This window comes from Rhinopithecus bieti, unplaced genomic scaffold (genome assembly GCF_001698545.2).
Source record: "Rhinopithecus bieti isolate Rb0 unplaced genomic scaffold, ASM169854v2 scaffold_19901, whole genome shotgun sequence".
NCBI lineage: Eukaryota > Metazoa > Chordata > Mammalia > Primates > Cercopithecidae > Rhinopithecus > Rhinopithecus bieti.
Window position 1 is genome coordinate 120398 of NW_016809629.1, and position 17532 is coordinate 137929.

The window sequence follows — 17532 nt, forward strand, 5'->3', positions numbered from 1 at the left end:
GTCCAAAATCAGTTTGGTGTTCAGAGCCCCCGTAATCTAAATTCCAGCCTATGTTCCTCTTCCTGAAGTTCACTTCAGACAAGCTCAACTCCTCATTTCTCCCTGTACTCCCCTCTCTTGGTCCTCTAGATACTCATATCTCCATGAAGAGTGCCTTTTCCACACCTATCCACAGTCCACATCTCACCCAGTTATTTTTTTCCTTAAGATTCCATTTTTTCCTTAAGATTCCCCAAACCCTCTTGCAACTGAGTTCCACTACAAGTCTGCCCTTTTGTGGCGGCTCCATTGTACCTTAGTACTTCTCTAAATGCCGATCATCCCATCAGACCAAGCATCCCTGTTCCTCCTTTTCCTGTTCCGGAGCACCTAGCCTTGTATGTTACAGGTGTTGTGTATATGTTGAACGAGTGAAGCAGAATTCCAAATGATTTTAAAATGTCAACATGAATAAACAGTGAGATACAGCATCTATAACAAAACCATTCCACTCTGATTTTGGAAAAACCGTGAAAAATATATCTGAATTTATTAAGTATAGTATAAAACAGGGTTGTGGCAACAGAAAGTAAAAACTAACATGGATTGCTATAAATATGCTAAAACCTAGTTGTTCAAATGATACAATTCTTTCATGCTACTCTAAAGTTTATAAAGAAAAAGGATTTACACTTTACACTGTACACAAAAGGAATACCTTCCGAGAGCTGGGGAGTGGGTAAAGGGGAAGGAGACTTGATGTCAAGGGTGCTTTTGAGGAACATGACGGGCCGGCCAGCCCGCCCCAACTTTGAGGCCCTGCTGGGCTCTTGTGACTATAAATACATTGTCTGTTTCTAATGCAATCTGTCTTTCCTGAAAGATATTATTATCTTTTACTATTGAGACATACTTTTATCTTTGTGGTCCTGTTTCCAAAGCTGCTCACTGTGACAGGTCAGGAGGTTGAGCTTTAGCTGAAAACAGGGTGGCATGGCCACTTTCTGCCCTGGGAGGAGGCATTCCTGGAGAGGCTAGTGTGCATTCATGTCTTCCCATCTGACAGAGCATCCTGCAATCAGACCAACTCCTGAAAACTTCCAAAATGGGAAATATCTGGGAAAATGCACTCTTAACTCTCCTATAGGGTCTCCTCCCGCTCCTGCGGTGTGGTGGGTCTGGAGATGTCTGTATAGAGAAGCACTCTGCCTTTGCAGTGTTTTCTGAAGAAGAAGAGGCAGGGTCTCATTTGCTTTTGAGGAGTCGGTTGTTCCTGGTCACAGTTGCATGTTGTCTTGAATCCAGTCTAGGTAGTTGGTGACCTTGGTGTACACACCCGGGACATCCTTCTGTCCACAGCCCAGGCCCCAGCTGATGATGCCCACCAAAGTCATGCGGCCACCATTCAGACACACCAGGGGGCCTCCCGAATCACCCTGCAAAGGAGATAGCAGGTTTGGCTTTTGCAAAAAAAGGCAGACTATCTGGAGAAAGTATGTGCAGCATAAACATTGTATTCTTCAAAATACAGCAGGCCTTTCAATAATATTCCATTCAATGTCATTTCATTATAACATTGACAAGAAAAAAAATCAATTCCTGTCTGGGGACACTGTCTGCCTGGGTTTTGTCCGGGTACCCTGGTTTCCTTCCATATCCCAAAGCTTGCACGTTAGGCCAACTGAGGATGTGTCTACATGGGCCCAGTGTGAGTGTGGGTCTGAGTGAGTGTGGGTGTCAGTGGCTCTGCAATAGGTTGGTGGCATCTGTCCAGGGCTGGTCCTGCCTGGCCCCCTGAGCTGCCAGGTGGCTCTGGCCACCCCGACCTGAGACCCTGAATTCAAATAAGCAGGTTGGAAAATGAATGAATGAAAACACAGTGTTATAAAGTAAAAATCTCTCTGGTCTATGATAAATACACGAATGAATGGTGATAAACTGTGAGGTGTGGAGGCAGTCAGGGAGCCTGCCCTATTTGTGATTGTTTTTGAACTTCATGGTAGTAAGAGGTGTTCCTTACCATTTTTGCTTTGCAAACATTTATTCCCTGAATTAACCCACCACTATTTCGACCGCCATCACTCACTTATTCTCCAAAATTGGGTGAATAAATACCGTTTGTTTTATTAACCTTTCTTAAATGTATTTATTTCAATATTGAATGTTAGAAGTGTTTTGGGTCTTTAGAAGTTTGTTGATATTTTTATAACTAGAAATATTGCCACAGGAACTTCACTCTATCTTTTTTTTTTTTTTTTTTTGAGATGGTGTCTCACTCTGTCACCCACCCAGGCTAGGGTTCAGTGGCGCAATCTCAGCTCATTGTGGCCTCCGCCTCCGGAGTTCAAGCAATTCTCGTGCTTATGGGCATGCGCCACCACACCTGGCTCATTTTTGGGTTTTTAGTGGAGACAGGGTTTCACCATGTTGGTCAGGCTGGTCTCGAACTCCTGACCTCAGGTGATCTGCCTGCCTCAGCCTCTCAAAGTGCTGGGATTATAGGGATGAGTCACCACACCTGACCAACTCTTGTTTATATCGATTAGCTGATGGTAAAATTGGTTTTGGAATTAGCTGATGGTAAAATTGGTTTTGTTATATGTCATTTCACTTACAGTTGCAGTTTCTAAGAACCTGTTTTTTCCAGGCATGCTGTTAAGTGGAGACTTACTGAAGAGTGGGAAAACTGTATCTCAGTTATCTTGGTCCTCTGGACGATTAGGCTGTATCTATTCTGGTAAAGTAGAGTTAATTGCTCAAACGTGTCAGGCCTCAAAAACCCTGGCTTGGCTCCACCACCTACTAACTGAGTGGCCTTAGACTAACTATGGTTTTCTTATCTGTACCATAGAGATAATATTAATACTAACCATAGGGTGGTTATGGCATTCAGTAAAAAAAATGCGTGAAAAGCAATGGAAGACATCTAGTAAAACTCTTGGTAATTGTTAGCTGTTCTTATATTGAATTAAAATAATTTGGTTTTGCTTTTAAGCATGCAGATAGATAATGGTTTCACTTTGGTACAACCTTTTTGTTTTTGGAGTGTAAGCTGGGTGGTACAGCTAAGGTTTCTGAAGTAACCATTCAAAAAGAAACTAAGTACTGTCAGGGAATCAGAGGGGAAACCGCTGATATGACTGCCTTGCAAAAACAAAGCCCACACATCCTTCAGTGCCAGAGCCTGGCCTCACTTCTCTTTGCATCTCTTCTACTCCCAGCCCCTAAAGGAGAGCTTGGCACACTGCAGACACTGAAATGTCTGAGGAAGATCAATTCCTTGGCTATGTGTAGGTCTTAATACCAGCAGGCTGGCCTGTCCTCCCGCACCCCAGTATCTGGCTAATCATGAAATATAAGTACTAATTCTGATAAGGATGCTCACACGAAGGACTCCAAATAGTGTGCTTTCCCAGGGTATTAGGGCTGAATGTGAGTTTTGAAAACTTCTTTCTCACATCATCGAGATCCTGCTTCCCAGTAAGTTGCCTTTCTACCTTCTCCTTCTACAAAGCAGACTCCAATTCTCTAGCACCAACAGAGGCAAACACTTCTTTCTTTTTTTTTTTTGAGACCGAGTTTTGCTCTTGTTGCCCAGGCTGGAGTGCAATGGCGTGATCTCGGCTCACTGCAACCTCTGCCTCCTGGAGTCAAGCGATTCTCCTGCCTCAGCCTCGAGTAGCTAGGATTACAGGCATGTGCCATCACGCCAGGCTAATTTTGTATTTTTACTAGAGATGGGGTTTCTCCATGTTGGTCAGGCTGGTCTCGAACTCCTGACCTCAGGTGATCCGCCCGCCTTAGCCTCCCAAAGTGCTGGGATTACAGGCGTGAGCCACCACACCAGGCCATGGCAAACATTTCTTAATTGTGTGGCTCTCTCATCACTTCAACAGTCAATCAATTGCCTGGGCTGAAAGGAAATCCTGTACAGGTGGAGTTTCTCATGCAGATCCTGGGGGAATTTCCTGCAGTTTAAAGTTCTTAGGTTTAGGGGACTTTGATCATCCTCCAGTTGCTTTATTCTCTGAGGCCCTCATCTAGAATCCCCAGGGGTATCGCTAAGAGGAAATCACTCCACACTGGTGATAACTTTTTTCCTTGGTGAAGAACCTGTTGTCCCAGGGGTATTTTCCCCTGGGTTGTGCCCAGCATGGGCGCGCCACTCCTGTTTACCTGGCAGGCGTCGTGCAGGTTCGCCTGGGGCCCGCTGCTCCGAGTGTCTCCAGCACACAGCATGTTGTCGGTGACCGTTCTGTTAAGTAAATGTTGTGATGTGCAGCGGCTGGATGGGTACAGTCTGACATGAGCCTCCTTCAGCCGCTCTGAATAGAAAGGAGACACTGAAAGGGGAGAACCGTCATGTGGTTTTAGAGAAAGTTATTTATAAACCTTTTAGAAAGAGAAAGCCAAATTTTCCAATAATAGCTAACATTGATCTAGATTCAACATATATTAGGTCGAATCCTATGACACTGCTGGTATTGTATCGTTTTGACCCACAAAAACAGCAGGATTCCGGGACTGAACCCCCAGCCTCTCCCTAGTGGCACTGCTGATGCTTCGGACCAGGCAGGTCCCTGTTGAGGGGGACGGGGACAGTCCTGAGCCCTGCAGTGTGCAGCATCCCTGGCTGCGCTCACTGAAGGCTGGTGTTAACCCTCACCCTGAACTGTAACAACCAAAAATGTCTCCAGACCTCGCCAAACATTTCCTGGGGGATGAAATCACCCCAGCTCACAACCATTCGTTCAATAGTATCTCATTTAACCCTCCTAATCTAATTAGGGAGACAGTTCTGTCTCCACTTTACCAATGAGGAAACTGAGGCTGGGAGCAGTTCAAAATAAAAGTCCATGTCCACGGTCACATAGTTCACCAAGTGGGATTTGAAATCGGGTCTATGCAACTCCAGCTTCCCAGAACCCACACGCTTAGCAACTGTACTCCACTTCCTCCTCAGAACCTTCCCAACACCTGCAGCACTTTGAGGTCTTCATACTGTTGTGTTCTTTCCTGGCCTGCAGTGTCCCTGTGAGGCAGGGACAGCAGAGACAGACCCCCACGGCACAGGGAGACGGGACTGGCGTCAGTGCCTGACCTGGGCTGGAACCTCACTCTCCTGACCCCATTTTCCTCTGGTGGACCGCAGCCTCCCCTGCTGTCCTGCAGACAGGATGGGGCCAAGACATCCTTCCACTTACAGGCCTCATGCTTGCCGTAGCCGGAGAGCTCACACTCAGTCCAGTCTGGCAGCTGCAGGTCCGCCGGCGGGAGGCACACAGTGCGGACCATGCTGCTCTCCTGTGCACAGTGGGACAAATCTGATTTCAGCTGCAGTAGCGCTGGGAGAGAGAAAGGAGGAGTGAGCCAGCGTGAGGGCCACGTCCCTGGGAGGGGAGGAACATGCAGGAGGGACAGGGGCTGGAGGAGGAGGCCCATGCGTGTAAACACAGGTGAGTGCATGTGGGTGTGTTGTGTGATCTGAGCGTGAACTGGAGCCGGGAATGACGAGCTCTTGGAGCCGGGAATGACGAGCTCTTACCAATGTCATTGTCATAAGTGTCATCATCGAATTCCTTATGGACAATGTATTTTTCTACTTCAAACTTCTGCTCTTCTTCACCAGGGACCACCCGGTATGTTCTGCCCAAGATCACCGTCAGGTGGTGGGGCGGAAACCTGGTGGAGAAACAGCCTTAGAATGCTATTTTTGCTGTGGGATTTCCCCTAAAGGGCTTGGTTTCTAGGCCTTAGAGGGTGGGAAAACCAGCTAGGTTTCTGAGCCCCTACCTCTCCTGGAAGCAGTGGGCGGCGGAGAGAATCCAGCAGGAGCTGATGAGTATGCCCCCACACAGGAACCGCTCTCCCGGCGACCTCCTGTGCTTGGCAAAGATGGCAGCCTGCCAGGGGTGGGAGGCGATGTCGGCGAAGAGCCCTCCTTTAATGCGAAACTGAGGCTGGCTGTACTGTCTCAGGCCGCAGGTGGCTGCAGAGGAAAGGATGAGGAAGCTGTCAGACCCACAGGCCTCCTGCATGTGTGTAGGTAGAGAGAGGGGGCCATCTGCGTGGCTGTAAAACCACAACTTTCACTTGGTGGGATCAGCATGCCAAGTGTTGTCCATACATTCTCTTTAGTTCTCACAGCAATGAGTTTCAGGAGGTGGAGACTCCTTTTTTTTGCCCAAGGTTGCAGTGGCACCCGGATTAGTTCCCAAGTATGTTTGACTCCAAAACTGGGGATCTACCATCCTTCATTTCTTCTAATGTTTTCCTACAGCCATTACCTGGCCTAAGAAATAAAGGATTGCAGCTTCCTTCTGAGGAATGTCTGCTCATTTCTTTTCCATCTGCCCAACCTTACCCATGCTTCAAGGCCCATGTACAATCCTGCCTCCTCGCAAAGCTTTCCTAACATCCCCACCTGCTCAGCTCTGAGGAGCTTAGGGACACGGACCACTGAGGACTCATACTAATGCCCTTGGGTGTGAGTTAGCTGGTGGTCTGTGTCTCATCATCCCAATTAGACTTGTGTTCCTTGGGGAACATTCTGGCTGATCTGTGTGTTCACAGGAGCTGATTAATAACCTACTCTCCAGCCATTTCCAAACTAAAGTTTCATTTTTTAGCAATATGCACCAACTTGAATCTCCTATTTCTCACCCATGTCGTGAGCCAGCTCCCCTGTGTGAACTAGGTCAGCAGGAAGCGCGGGAGAGCTCACAGTGGAAGTACATGCCTTGGGGTCAGAGGGTGTGAAGGCAGGCCCTGGCTTTACCTCCCGGTGCCCAGCGAGCTTGGGCAGGCCACCTGGCGTCTGGGAGACTGCTTCCTACTCAGTAAACTGGAGGTGGGAAGACCACCTCCACCACGCTATTGGAAGAATGTGGTGAAGGCACTTGATTATCTAAGGAGCCATGCATGAGAGGCCTCCTCCTCATTCCCCATTACTCTCAGCATCACCAATAGAGGCGTCTAGAGAGAGTGGGGTAGAGCCTACTGACTTCTCAGAGAGGTTGCTGTGTTCTTTTCTTTCTTCTCGCCCCTCCCCACCACCCCCATGCATGGAACATGGACACCTGTCCACCCACCATGGCTTCAGTAATGGAAGCCCCCTCCCCACCCAGCCTGCAGATTGTAGGCACACAATCTGCACCAGACAGCCATGGAGGCCTAGAAAGTGGCGAGGAGATGGTGAAGAAGGGAGACCAGGTGCAGGGAGGTGGCCGGGGCCCAGTCCTTACAGCAGGAGGGCACATCACAGTACTCCCATGTCAGCCTGCGGTTCTTCAGCACGTGGCACCAGGGCTTGGCATCCCCATCAGGATTCCTAAATGATAAGGGAATTTAACGTTTCCTTTTTATCTTCTTATTTTTTAATTTTTGTAGAGATGGGGTCTTGCCGTGTTGCCCAGGTTGGTCTTGAACTCATGGGCTCAAGTAATCCTCCTGCCTCAACTTCCCAAAGTGCTGGGATTACAGGCGTACACCACCAGACCAGGCCAGGAGTTTAAGGTTTTCAATCCCATTTTTCAGTCACCTCACAGGCCATGTAAGCGTAGGAGACTCAATAAACCGATGATAACCACTGAGGTGGAAGGGAAGACACTGAGTTCATCTTGACTTTGTGGCACACCCCCACCCTAGGAGAACTTCTCTTTAACTTCGTTATGCAATCAGTAATGTAGTGTTCTAATCTCATAGGGTTGTTGGGCAGAACTGTGTGAGCTGTCCTGTTATGGAACTCTTACAAATCGTTGGAATAAAGATGTCATGAGAACAACTGAGGACTAAATGGTTACAGGCCAGGACCCTTAACTTGGGATTTGGGTTGGAAAACTGGCAGACCTTCCTTTTCACAATAAGTGTTATTCTAGCAAGTGAAGAGGTTGGACTAGATAGTATCCATGGGTGTTTCCCACGCACTGGGTCTGTCATGTAACTTGAGGCATGGAATCTTCTCCCATCTCACACCCTAATCCCACGTTCTGCCAAAACCTGAACCCCCCACCCCTGTGCTACCTACCGGCAGTAATTATGTTTGCCCAGGCCCAGTGCCTGGGCATTGGGGTTCTGTGCTGTGTAAACCTTGCCTATCAGGATCATGGAATTCCACGGGAGGCAGGAGGCACCCGATGCGGTGAGGCTGTGGGTGCCACGGTAGGCTAACCCATTCCCAAAGTAGCAGTCACTGTTTCCTAGAAGAAAAGAATTCTCAAACTGAAACAAAAACAAATTCTGAAGCACGCAAGTCGGGGCTGGGGCTTGAAGAAGAGCTGCCGGCCGGGGAAGCTGGAGGCCACTAGCCCGGTACTGAGAAGAGTGTAACACCTCACACTTCCCCTTTTGTTGCCCAGGCTGGAGTGTAATGCACGATCTCGGCTCACTGCAACTGCCACCTCCTGGGTTCAAGCGATTCTCCTAACTCAGCCTCCCAAGTAGGTGGGGTTACAGGCATGCACCACCATGCTAGGCTAATTTTGTATTTTTAGTTGAGATGGGGTTTCACCGTGTTGGTCAGGCTGGTCTTGAACTCCTGACCTCAGGTGATCTGCCTGCCTCAGCCTCCCAAAAGTGCTAGGATTATAGGTGTGAGCCACCGTGCCCGGCCTGAGCCTTTTTCCCCTTCTTTGAGTCCTTTTACTTAGAGATGGCAAGGGGGTTTCATCTCCACTGGAAGTGGCTCCCTAGATTGCTGTGTTGAGAGAGAGACTGGGGGCATCTTCAGGTTCAGCAGGAAGGCTGCTGCGTTCCATGAGTGGGGACTGTTTCTGGAGCTGCTTTGAAAGCTGGTAGGGGTTTCCTGGTGTATACTTAACAGGCTGTGGTGAACCAAGGTGCTTCAGTAGGGCTGGGGTGGGGGTTATTTCTCAGACTGTGTCTGCCAGTGTCCTGAGGATCTGATGATGGGCTTGGGAAGGAGGAGGGGATGAGCCGTAGAGTGCTGCCTGTTTTCATCTATTTACCCCATTTTTCCATTTTTTTCTCCCCACCCGAAACTGACAAAGCATACTTCTATACATAAATACCATAAATGGAAGGGATTTTCAAGATTATCTAGATCTGCAAGTCCTCATTTAGACCAGATCATGGGGGATGGGGAGGATGCTTTAGAGTGACCATAAAGTCTTCAGAGTCACAGGCATCACCCATGGACCTGGGTGCTGAATGCACATAGCTGATGCGTGTTTATATATATCATGTACAAATTTAATATATGTGTATTATATATATATATATATACACACACACACATATTTATGTATTTATTTTGAGACAGGATCCCACTGTCACCCAGGCTGGAGTGCAGTGGCACAATCATTGCTAACCACGGCCTCAATCTCCCGGGCTCAAGCGATCCTCCCACCTCAGGCTCCCAAGCAGCTGGGACCACCGGCATGTGCCACTACACCTTACTAATTTTTGTATTTTTTGTAGAGATGGAGTCTCACTTTGTTGCCCAGGCTGGTCTCAAACTCCTGGGTTCAAGCAGTTCTCCCGCCTCAGCCTACCAAAGTGCTGGGATTATAGACATGAGCCACTGTGCCTGCCCTAAAAATATTTAGAACTTAAAAAAATATCTTTCATAGTGCTGTGATAAATAATGTAATGATTTGTAAAAGCACCACTGAATTCATAGTACCTTTCTGTAACTTAGGATTTTTTTCTTTCTCTTTTTTTTTTTTTGAAACAGTTTTTTTATTCTATCGCCCCAGGTTGGAGTACAGTGACATCATCTTGGCTCACTGCAACCTCCACCTCCCAGGTTCAAGCAATTCTCCTGCCTCAGCCTCCTGAGTAGCTGAGACTACAGGTGCCTGCCACCACACCCAGCTAATTTTTGTATTTTTAGTAGGGACACAGTTTCATCATGTTGGCCAGGCTGGTCTCAAACTCCTGACCTCAGGTTATCCACCCGCCTCAGCCTTCCAAAGTGCTGGGATTACAGGCATAAGCCACTGTGCCTGGCCTTGTAACTTAATATTTTCTTTGTTCAATTTTGGAAGTTTGGTTTTTTTGTTTGTTTTTGCATTAAAAGGTTTGAGAGGGAGCAAAAGAGAGAGAAAGGCCCATTCACCCATTAATCAAAAAAGGGAGAATCTCCATTCATTCTCAAAACGACTGAAAACCACTGATTCAGCCCCATCCTCTCCACCATAGTGGAGGAAACTGAGGGTCAGAGTGTGAGGAGATCAACTCCAGGTCAGACAAATAGCCAGTCAGAGGCCAAGCCCGGGCACAGACCTAAGTCCTGTCTTTCTTCCCTCTGCAACCAAAATGACTCACTCCTGGCCTCCCCCTTTCTCCCCTCAGGTGCAGGAGGGCTGTCGGCCTGTCCTCCCAGACTCTCCTCCCCCAGGGACACTCAGGGAAAGGTGGGGTGGTTGCCACTTACCCTCAGAGCAGGCGGGGGTGCTGCAGAACTCCGAACTGTACTTCCCCGCCTTAAAGACATAGCACCAGGGCTTTGAGTCTCGGTCTGGGTTTCTGAAAAATCAGCCAAGGGAAGGGCCAGGGTAGGTCAAAGGTGAAGCCTCTCATCTAGGATCCAAGGTTTGGTATCCTTTTCTGGAGGAATGGGGAGTGCTTCTTTTTTTTTTTTTGAGACAGAGTCTCGCTCTTTCTCCCAGGCTGGAGTGCAGCAGCGCATCTCCGCTCACCACAACCTCTGCTTCCTGGGTTTGGGCATTTCTCCAGCCTCAGCTTCCTGAGTACCTGGGATTACAGGCGCCTGCCACCATGCCTGGCTAATTTTTGTATTTTTAGTAGAGACGGGGTTTCACCATGTTGGCCAGGCTGGTCTTGAACTCCTGACCTCAGGTGATCCACCTGCCTCGGCCTCCCAAAGTGCTGGGATTACAGGCATGAGCCACTGAGCCCAGCCAGGAGTGCATTTTTGGTTGNTGAAACAGAGTCTCGCTCTTTCTCCCAGGCTGGAGTGCAGCAGCGCATCTCCGCTCACCACAACCTCTGCTTCCTGGGTTTGGGCATTTCTCCAGCCTCAGCTTCCTGAGTACCTGGGATTACAGGCGCCTGCCACCATGCCTGGCTAATTTTGTATTTTAGTAGAGACGGGGTTTCACCGTGTTGGCCAGGCTGGTCTTGAACTCCTGACCTCAGGTGATCCACCTGCCTCGGCCTCCCAAAGTGCTGGGATTACAGGCATGAGCCACTGAGCCCAGCCAGGAGTGCATTTTTGGTTGTACACTGGTAGTTGTATCATGTTAGGCAGGAGTATGATTTCGTTCCTGTGTTTACTTGGCGGTGAAGTATGGTTTAAGGAGTTGCATGTAGGTGCCAAGTTGACAAGGCATGGACTGGAATAGTCTTATGTGTCAACTTGGCCAGGCTGTGGCACTCAGTCAGTTAATCAAACATTCATCTAGGAGTTGTGAAAGTGTTTTATAGATGTGGTTAATACCTACAGCCAGCTGACTTTAGAAAAGGAAATTGTCCTAGATAATGTAGTTGGGCCTCCTCCAATTACTTAAAGGCCTTAAGAGCAAATATGAGGTTTCCTGAATAAGAAATTCTGCCTTAAGACAGCAGCCTCAGCTCCTGCCTGCATTTCCAGCCTGGCTTACCTACATGTTTCAGACTTGCCAGCCCCCACGATCCTATCAGCCAGTTCCTTAACAGAAATGTCTTTCTATCTGGTGTAAAGGAAAACAAATCTGGGGACCCCAAAGTCAGTGAGCCAAGGGAAATGTCAAGCCAGGAACTATGGCTAACCTGCCTCTCATTTTATTCCTCAATAAGGTAGTTGCAAAGGTTTTTTTTTGTTTTGTTTTGTTTTGTTTTGTTTTAATTCCCTACAAGGAATTCCTTGTGGGCCTGAAGATCTTTACCCTAAAACAGTTCTGTTGACTTTCACCTTGGCATTGTCAACGGATAGCTGATCTTCCCAGGTGCAGGACAGAAAGTCATCCCTCTGCTTACCTGAGACAAATGCATATCTGATTACTTCCTCTGCCCTATTGTTTATGTAAAAATGCAGATCAACTGAGCTAGACTCAATTGTGTGTTCAGTGAAAAACTGATCAAGGACTCAGAATACAGCCTTTTGTCTCTTATCTACCTATGGCCTGGAAGCCCTTGCTTCGAGTTATCCCACATTTCCAGACCAAACGGATGTACATCTCACACATGCTGATTGATGTCTCATGACTCCCTAAAATGTCTAAAGGCAAGCTGTGCCCTGACCACCTTGGGCACATGTCCTCAGGACCTCCTGAGGCTGTGTCATAGGGGTGTCCTTAACCTTGGCAAAATCAACTTTCTAAATTGATTGAGACCTGTCTCAGATACTTTGGGTTCACACACACTCTCTCTTTCTCTCTCTCCTATCTCTCTATCATCTGTCTGTCTATCATCTATCTATCATCTATCATCTTACATCTACTATCTATCATTTATGTATCTATCATCTATCTAATCTATCATCTATCAATCGTCTATTATCTATCAATGTATCACCTATCATCTGTCTATCATCTATCATCTATCCATCTATCATCTATTTATCATCTGTCCATCTGTCCATCCATCCATCCATCCATCCATCCATCCATCCTGTATTGGTTATGTTTCTTGGGAGAACCCTGACAGATCTGACAGAATCTTGCCCCAGCCATAGCAGCTTCTCACGGGGGGAAACCCTCCTTGGGGACATGCCCTCACCTGCAGTAGTTGTGGTTCCCCAAGCCCAGCCTGATGGCGTCAGGCCTCCGCCCGCTGTAGGGCTTCTGGGCCAGTGCGCTGCTGTTCCAGTTGGTACACTCGGCGCCGCTCTCTGCTATGCTCCACGTGCCCCTGTAGCTGATGCCCTGGTCCTCGTAGCACGTGGCCCTGGTATCTGATGGAGAGCAGGGCACGGATGCCTCACGTGGGAATCCCCTTTCATTCAGCCCTCAGGAGGCTCCCCTCTCTGCCCTGTCATCCCCCAGGCCTGACGCAGGCTGGTTGGGAAGCCATAGGCTGGGCGGCAAGGGTGCCAGCCTGGATCCAGGTTCACACCTGGGCTCTGCCCGCTGCCTGGCACTGTGCTTCCCGACCCATGGCAGAAGCGCCTTTGCTGTCCCTGGCCCCCACCCTTGGCCCTGCCATCTGCACCCTGCCTTTCCTTCCTGTGGGGGAGAACTGGGGTGGTGGGATTTCAGCTCCTCTCACATGCTCCCACCTACTCACCTATTTCACAGTGCTTCCCAGCAAATCCTTCAGGGCACTGGCACACGAAATCTGAGAAGTACAGGGCCTGCTGGCAGGTGCCGCCATTGAAACACCTTGGCTCGCTGCAACCTGTTGAGTATAAACAAGGAAGCCCCTAATGACAGCCTCCCTCTGTGTGCTTGCGCCATGGTTCCAGGAGGCCTGTCTACCACAATCCACACACACTCAAGTCCCGCAGTGTGGAACACACTACAAATACTGTTCCGCATCCTACAAGTACTGTTTTTATCCTGCCTTTAGTTGAAAAAAATCCGTGCATAAGTGGACCCTGTGGGTCAGACAAGTGTTGTTCAAGGGTCCCCTGTACTTTCAAAGCAGCTCCAAGGATGATGTGAGTTAAAATATTAAGAATGTGCTCTACGTGCCAGGCACTGTTGTACAGTCTACAAAAATTAGCTAATTTAATCCTCACAGCAAACCATGAAGTGTGTACTGTTATTCCTGCCTCTTTACAGCTGAGGAAACTGAGGCAATTGGGCATTTGCCCAAGGTCACTTGGTCTTGCTCCCTTTTCTGCTTATACCTTCACCTTTGCCTAAGGCCGAACAGGCCTGGAGGCTCCTTTTGAAGATTTGAACTTGCTGGGGACCATGAAAGACAGGGCTCATGAGGCTGGACCCCTGAACTCGAAGCCTCAGCTTAAAGTCGATTTGTACTGGGCTTTTCTGTGTTTTGTTTTGTTTTGTTTGTGTTGTGTTGTGTTATTTTGTTTTAGAGATGGGGGCTTGCCCTGTCACTGAGGCTGAAGTGCAGTGGTGCAATCATAGATTACTGCAGCCTCCAACTCCTGGGCTCAAGTGATCCTTTTACCTCAGCCTCCCAAGTAGTTGGGACTACATACCAGGTCTGGCTAATTTTATTTTTTGTAGAGAGAGGGGACTTGCTATGTTGCCCAGATTGGTCTTTAACTCCTGAGCTCCAGTGATCCTCCCACTTTGGCCTCCTAAAGTGCTGGGATCACAGGCATGCACCACCTCGCAGCCTCAGTACGTACTTTTGACAGGCACTGAGTGGCACTGTGCCCTGCCACTGTTGCACCAGCAGTATTCCACCCGGTTGCTTCTGAGCACGGGGCGCAGCCATGACTGTTGTTGCTGGTATATCATCTGCGTTTCCTCATCTCTGCAGATCACTATGAGAAAAGACAGGCCAGCCTCATTAGAGTATGACTCAAGATGAAATGACTCACCACCCTTGGACCTACTGAGAAAACTCCCTCACTTGCTTTCTATAGACTCCTTTGCATACTCCCTTATTGAAGAGACACAACTGGAAGACAACAAGATAACGAATACTGGCCGGACATGGTGGCTCACGCCTGAAATCCCAGCACTTTGGGAGGCCGAGGTGGGCGGATCACTTGAGGTCAGGAGTTCGGAGACCAGCCTGGCCAACATGGTGAAACCTTGTCTCTACTAAAAATACAAAAATTAGCCAGGCATGGTGGCAGGTGCCTGTAATCCCAGCTACTCAGGAGGCTGAGGCAGGAGAATCGCTTGAACGCAGGAAGTGGAGGTTGCAGTGAGTCGAGATTGCACCACTGCACTCCAGCCTGGGCGACAAAGCAAGACTCCATCTCAAAATAAAATAAAATAAGTTTACATTTCTTTTCCGAGTGCCATTGAGTACATTCTCATATGATGTATTTATTTATTTATTTAGAGACAAAGTCTCACTCTGTCGCCCAGGCTGCAGTGCAGTGGCACAATCTTGGCTCACTGCAACCTCCACCTCCCGGGTTCAAGTGATTCTCCTGCCTCAGCCTCCTGAGTAGCTGGGATTACAGGTGCCCACCACATGCCCGGCTAATTTTTGTATTTTTGGTAGAGATGGGGTTTCACCATATTGGTCAGGCTGGTCTTGAACTTCTGATCTCAAGTAATCTGCCTGCCTCAGCCTCCCAAAGTGCTGGGATTACAGGCGTGAGCCACCGCGCCCAGCCTAATTTTTTCTTTTCTTTTTCTTTTTTTCCTTTTTTTAGGGTCTCTGTTACCCAGGCTGGAGTGCAGCAGTGCTATCTTGGCTCACTGCAACCTCTGCCTCCCAGGCTCAAGCAATCCTCCTGCATCAACCTCCCAAGTAGCTGGGAGTACAAGTGCACACCACCAAACCCAGCTAATTTTTAAAATTTTTTGTAGAGGCGGGGTGGGGTGGGAGAGGCAGCGGGGGGAGTGTCTCACTATGTTGCCCAGGCTGGTCTTGAACTCCTGGGCTCAAGCCATCCTCCTGGATCAGCCTCCCAAAGTGCTAGAGTTACAGATGTGAGCCATTGCACCTGGACTTTTTCTCATTGTAATTAATCAACAAATATATATATGCATAACTGTCTACCAGAGTTTTTGATCCACATAAGTATTACCACACAGAAATGATGCATTTTGGCCCCAAAGAAAATTGACATTTTAGTTTTGCAGAAAATGTGCTACTTCTCCAAGTATTTTGGCATACTGAAAATAGTTGAAGTACTCCCATTAATATTCTCATACCATCTTTCCGTTTTCAAGTCAGAATGCCAACTTAAAAAACAATAACTTTACTTTCAGTTAATTAAAGAAGTAGCATGTGCCCACTCTAAGTCAGACCCTTGCTGCTTTTGAGGTCGCTGATGCCAGGATACCCTCATAGGAAGCAGGAGGCCATCCAACAGTGAAGGCATTAGGAGTCGAGGTGTGACTCACTCCCTTTTTAACACCTTTACAAAGGGTATTGCGGAGTCTTCCAGACTCAAAGGAACTGGGTCGTGAAGGAGGGAAATTGAGGGCCTAGGTTGGTAGTTTTGGACCTGAAGCTGGGCCTCGCATTCCTCGGCCTTCTAGAGTCAACTCTAGACGTGGACTTAGAGACCCCAACATGTCTGGGGGTTGCCTGGGTGGGACATTCCGGTTGGGACATCCCGGTTAGATCACCAGAGGCAAATGGATACTCAGGGATGTTGTTACCAAAGCTGCTGGCACCCTGTGGTGGGATCACAGCCTAGAATGAGACCCAGAGCATGGGGCTGGCCTCCGCCGTGACTGCCCTCACCCTGCTGCTGGCAGCTGTGTGGCCCTGGGCAAGCCGCTTGCTCTCTCCTGAGCTCTGCCTTCTGATCTGTATAACCAGGACCTTGGGCTAGTGGCTGCCCCCTGCCCCCTACCAGATTGTGATCCCTGACAGCCTGGCTCCTCGGGGGGACACCTGTTTCTGCTCCCCTCAGAGTCAGAACCCGCCCCGTGGCTGCAGCTGATGGGAGAATGGTGCCGACACAGGCATCTCTTGTAGAATCATGCTGCAATGGCACTGTCACACCGTAGGCAGGTGGCAGGTGGAAGAAGGCCTCATAGGGCCTGACACACCCTGCACCCTGCCCTGCCTCCCACCCCCACGACCCCATGTACCCCTCAGCTTCACCCGACCTTGGTAAGATCTGGCTCCTCTTCTGAATCGGGCGTGGATTTCCTGCCAAGAAACCAGAGGTGGAGGAAGGATCAGCACATGCCAGGTGTACTAAGAGTAAAGGTGGCCAACCCAGAAGCCCACATGAACCTGCCGGCCAGATGCCCCTGCTCAGAGACCCCCCTCAGGTAACTGGCCCAAGTGAAAGTCCATCTCCTGCCTTCTAGTCCAATTTTTCCTCTCCTTTCTGACTGGCACTGTCCAGAAGAGCTTTCTGCATGGTGGAAATGTTTTCTGTCTGTGCTGTCCACCACAGAAGCGATACAGGGCCACCGAGTGCTTTGAATGTGGCCAGTGGGACTAAGAAACAATTTGTAACTTTAATTCTTTTAAATTTAAAACCACTACACATGGTCAGTGGCCACCATATTGGGCAGTGGAGTTGCAGCTGCCTGTCTACTCCACACAGTCACCTGGGCTCTCCCCACTCTAGGGGAGAGGTGTGGCTAGTTTGGACTTCCATGAGGCCCTTTATTGCTAGGCATTTTCAGAGAGTGTGTGTAGCACTTCCGTCTCAGCTAGATAGTAGACACCATGAGGGCAGCTCGCCTCTGCTGTGGCTCATGGCACTTGCATTGCCTTTTTTTTTTTTTTTTTTGAGACAGGATCTCAGTTTGTCACCCAGGCTAGAGTACATTAGCGCAATCATAGCTTACCGAAATCTCAGACTCCTGGGCTTAAGCGATCCTCCTGCCTCAGCCTCTCGAGTAGCTGGGACCACAAGTGCGTACCACTACACACCTGGCTAATTTTTAAATTTTTTGTAGAGACAGGGTCTCACTATATTGCCCAGGCTGGTCTCAAACTCCTGGGCTCAAGTGATCCTCCCACCTCGGCCTCCCAAAGTGCTGGGATTACAGGTGTGAGCCACTGTGCCTTGCCCTGCAT

The 17532-nt window shown here is 48.8% G+C and overlaps 1 protein-coding gene across 3 annotated transcripts in view; it reads right to left on the reverse strand.

The window, feature by feature from the left end:
* Nucleotides 1–496: 496 nt before the first annotated feature.
* PLAT (plasminogen activator, tissue type) overlaps nucleotides 497–17532 on the reverse strand; it is a 40363-nt gene continuing 23327 nt past the window's right edge. For all 3 annotated transcript variants that reach the window (XM_017889875.1, XM_017889873.1, XM_017889874.1), the window contains exons 3-14: nucleotides 16605–16647; nucleotides 14204–14341; nucleotides 13168–13278; nucleotides 12661–12835; nucleotides 10376–10467; nucleotides 8006–8177; nucleotides 7224–7309; nucleotides 5773–5968; nucleotides 5525–5661; nucleotides 5184–5324; nucleotides 4156–4322; nucleotides 497–1415 (exon numbers count right to left, since the gene is read on the reverse strand). In XM_017889875.1, the coding sequence (XP_017745364.1) occupies nucleotides 1257–1415; nucleotides 4156–4322; nucleotides 5184–5324; nucleotides 5525–5661; nucleotides 5773–5968; nucleotides 7224–7309; nucleotides 8006–8177; nucleotides 10376–10467; nucleotides 12661–12835; nucleotides 13168–13278; nucleotides 14204–14341; nucleotides 16605–16647 (1617 nt within the window). In that variant the 3' untranslated portion in view covers nucleotides 497–1256. The remainder of the gene's footprint in view (nucleotides 1416–4155; nucleotides 4323–5183; nucleotides 5325–5524; nucleotides 5662–5772; nucleotides 5969–7223; nucleotides 7310–8005; nucleotides 8178–10375; nucleotides 10468–12660; nucleotides 12836–13167; nucleotides 13279–14203; nucleotides 14342–16604; nucleotides 16648–17532) is intronic.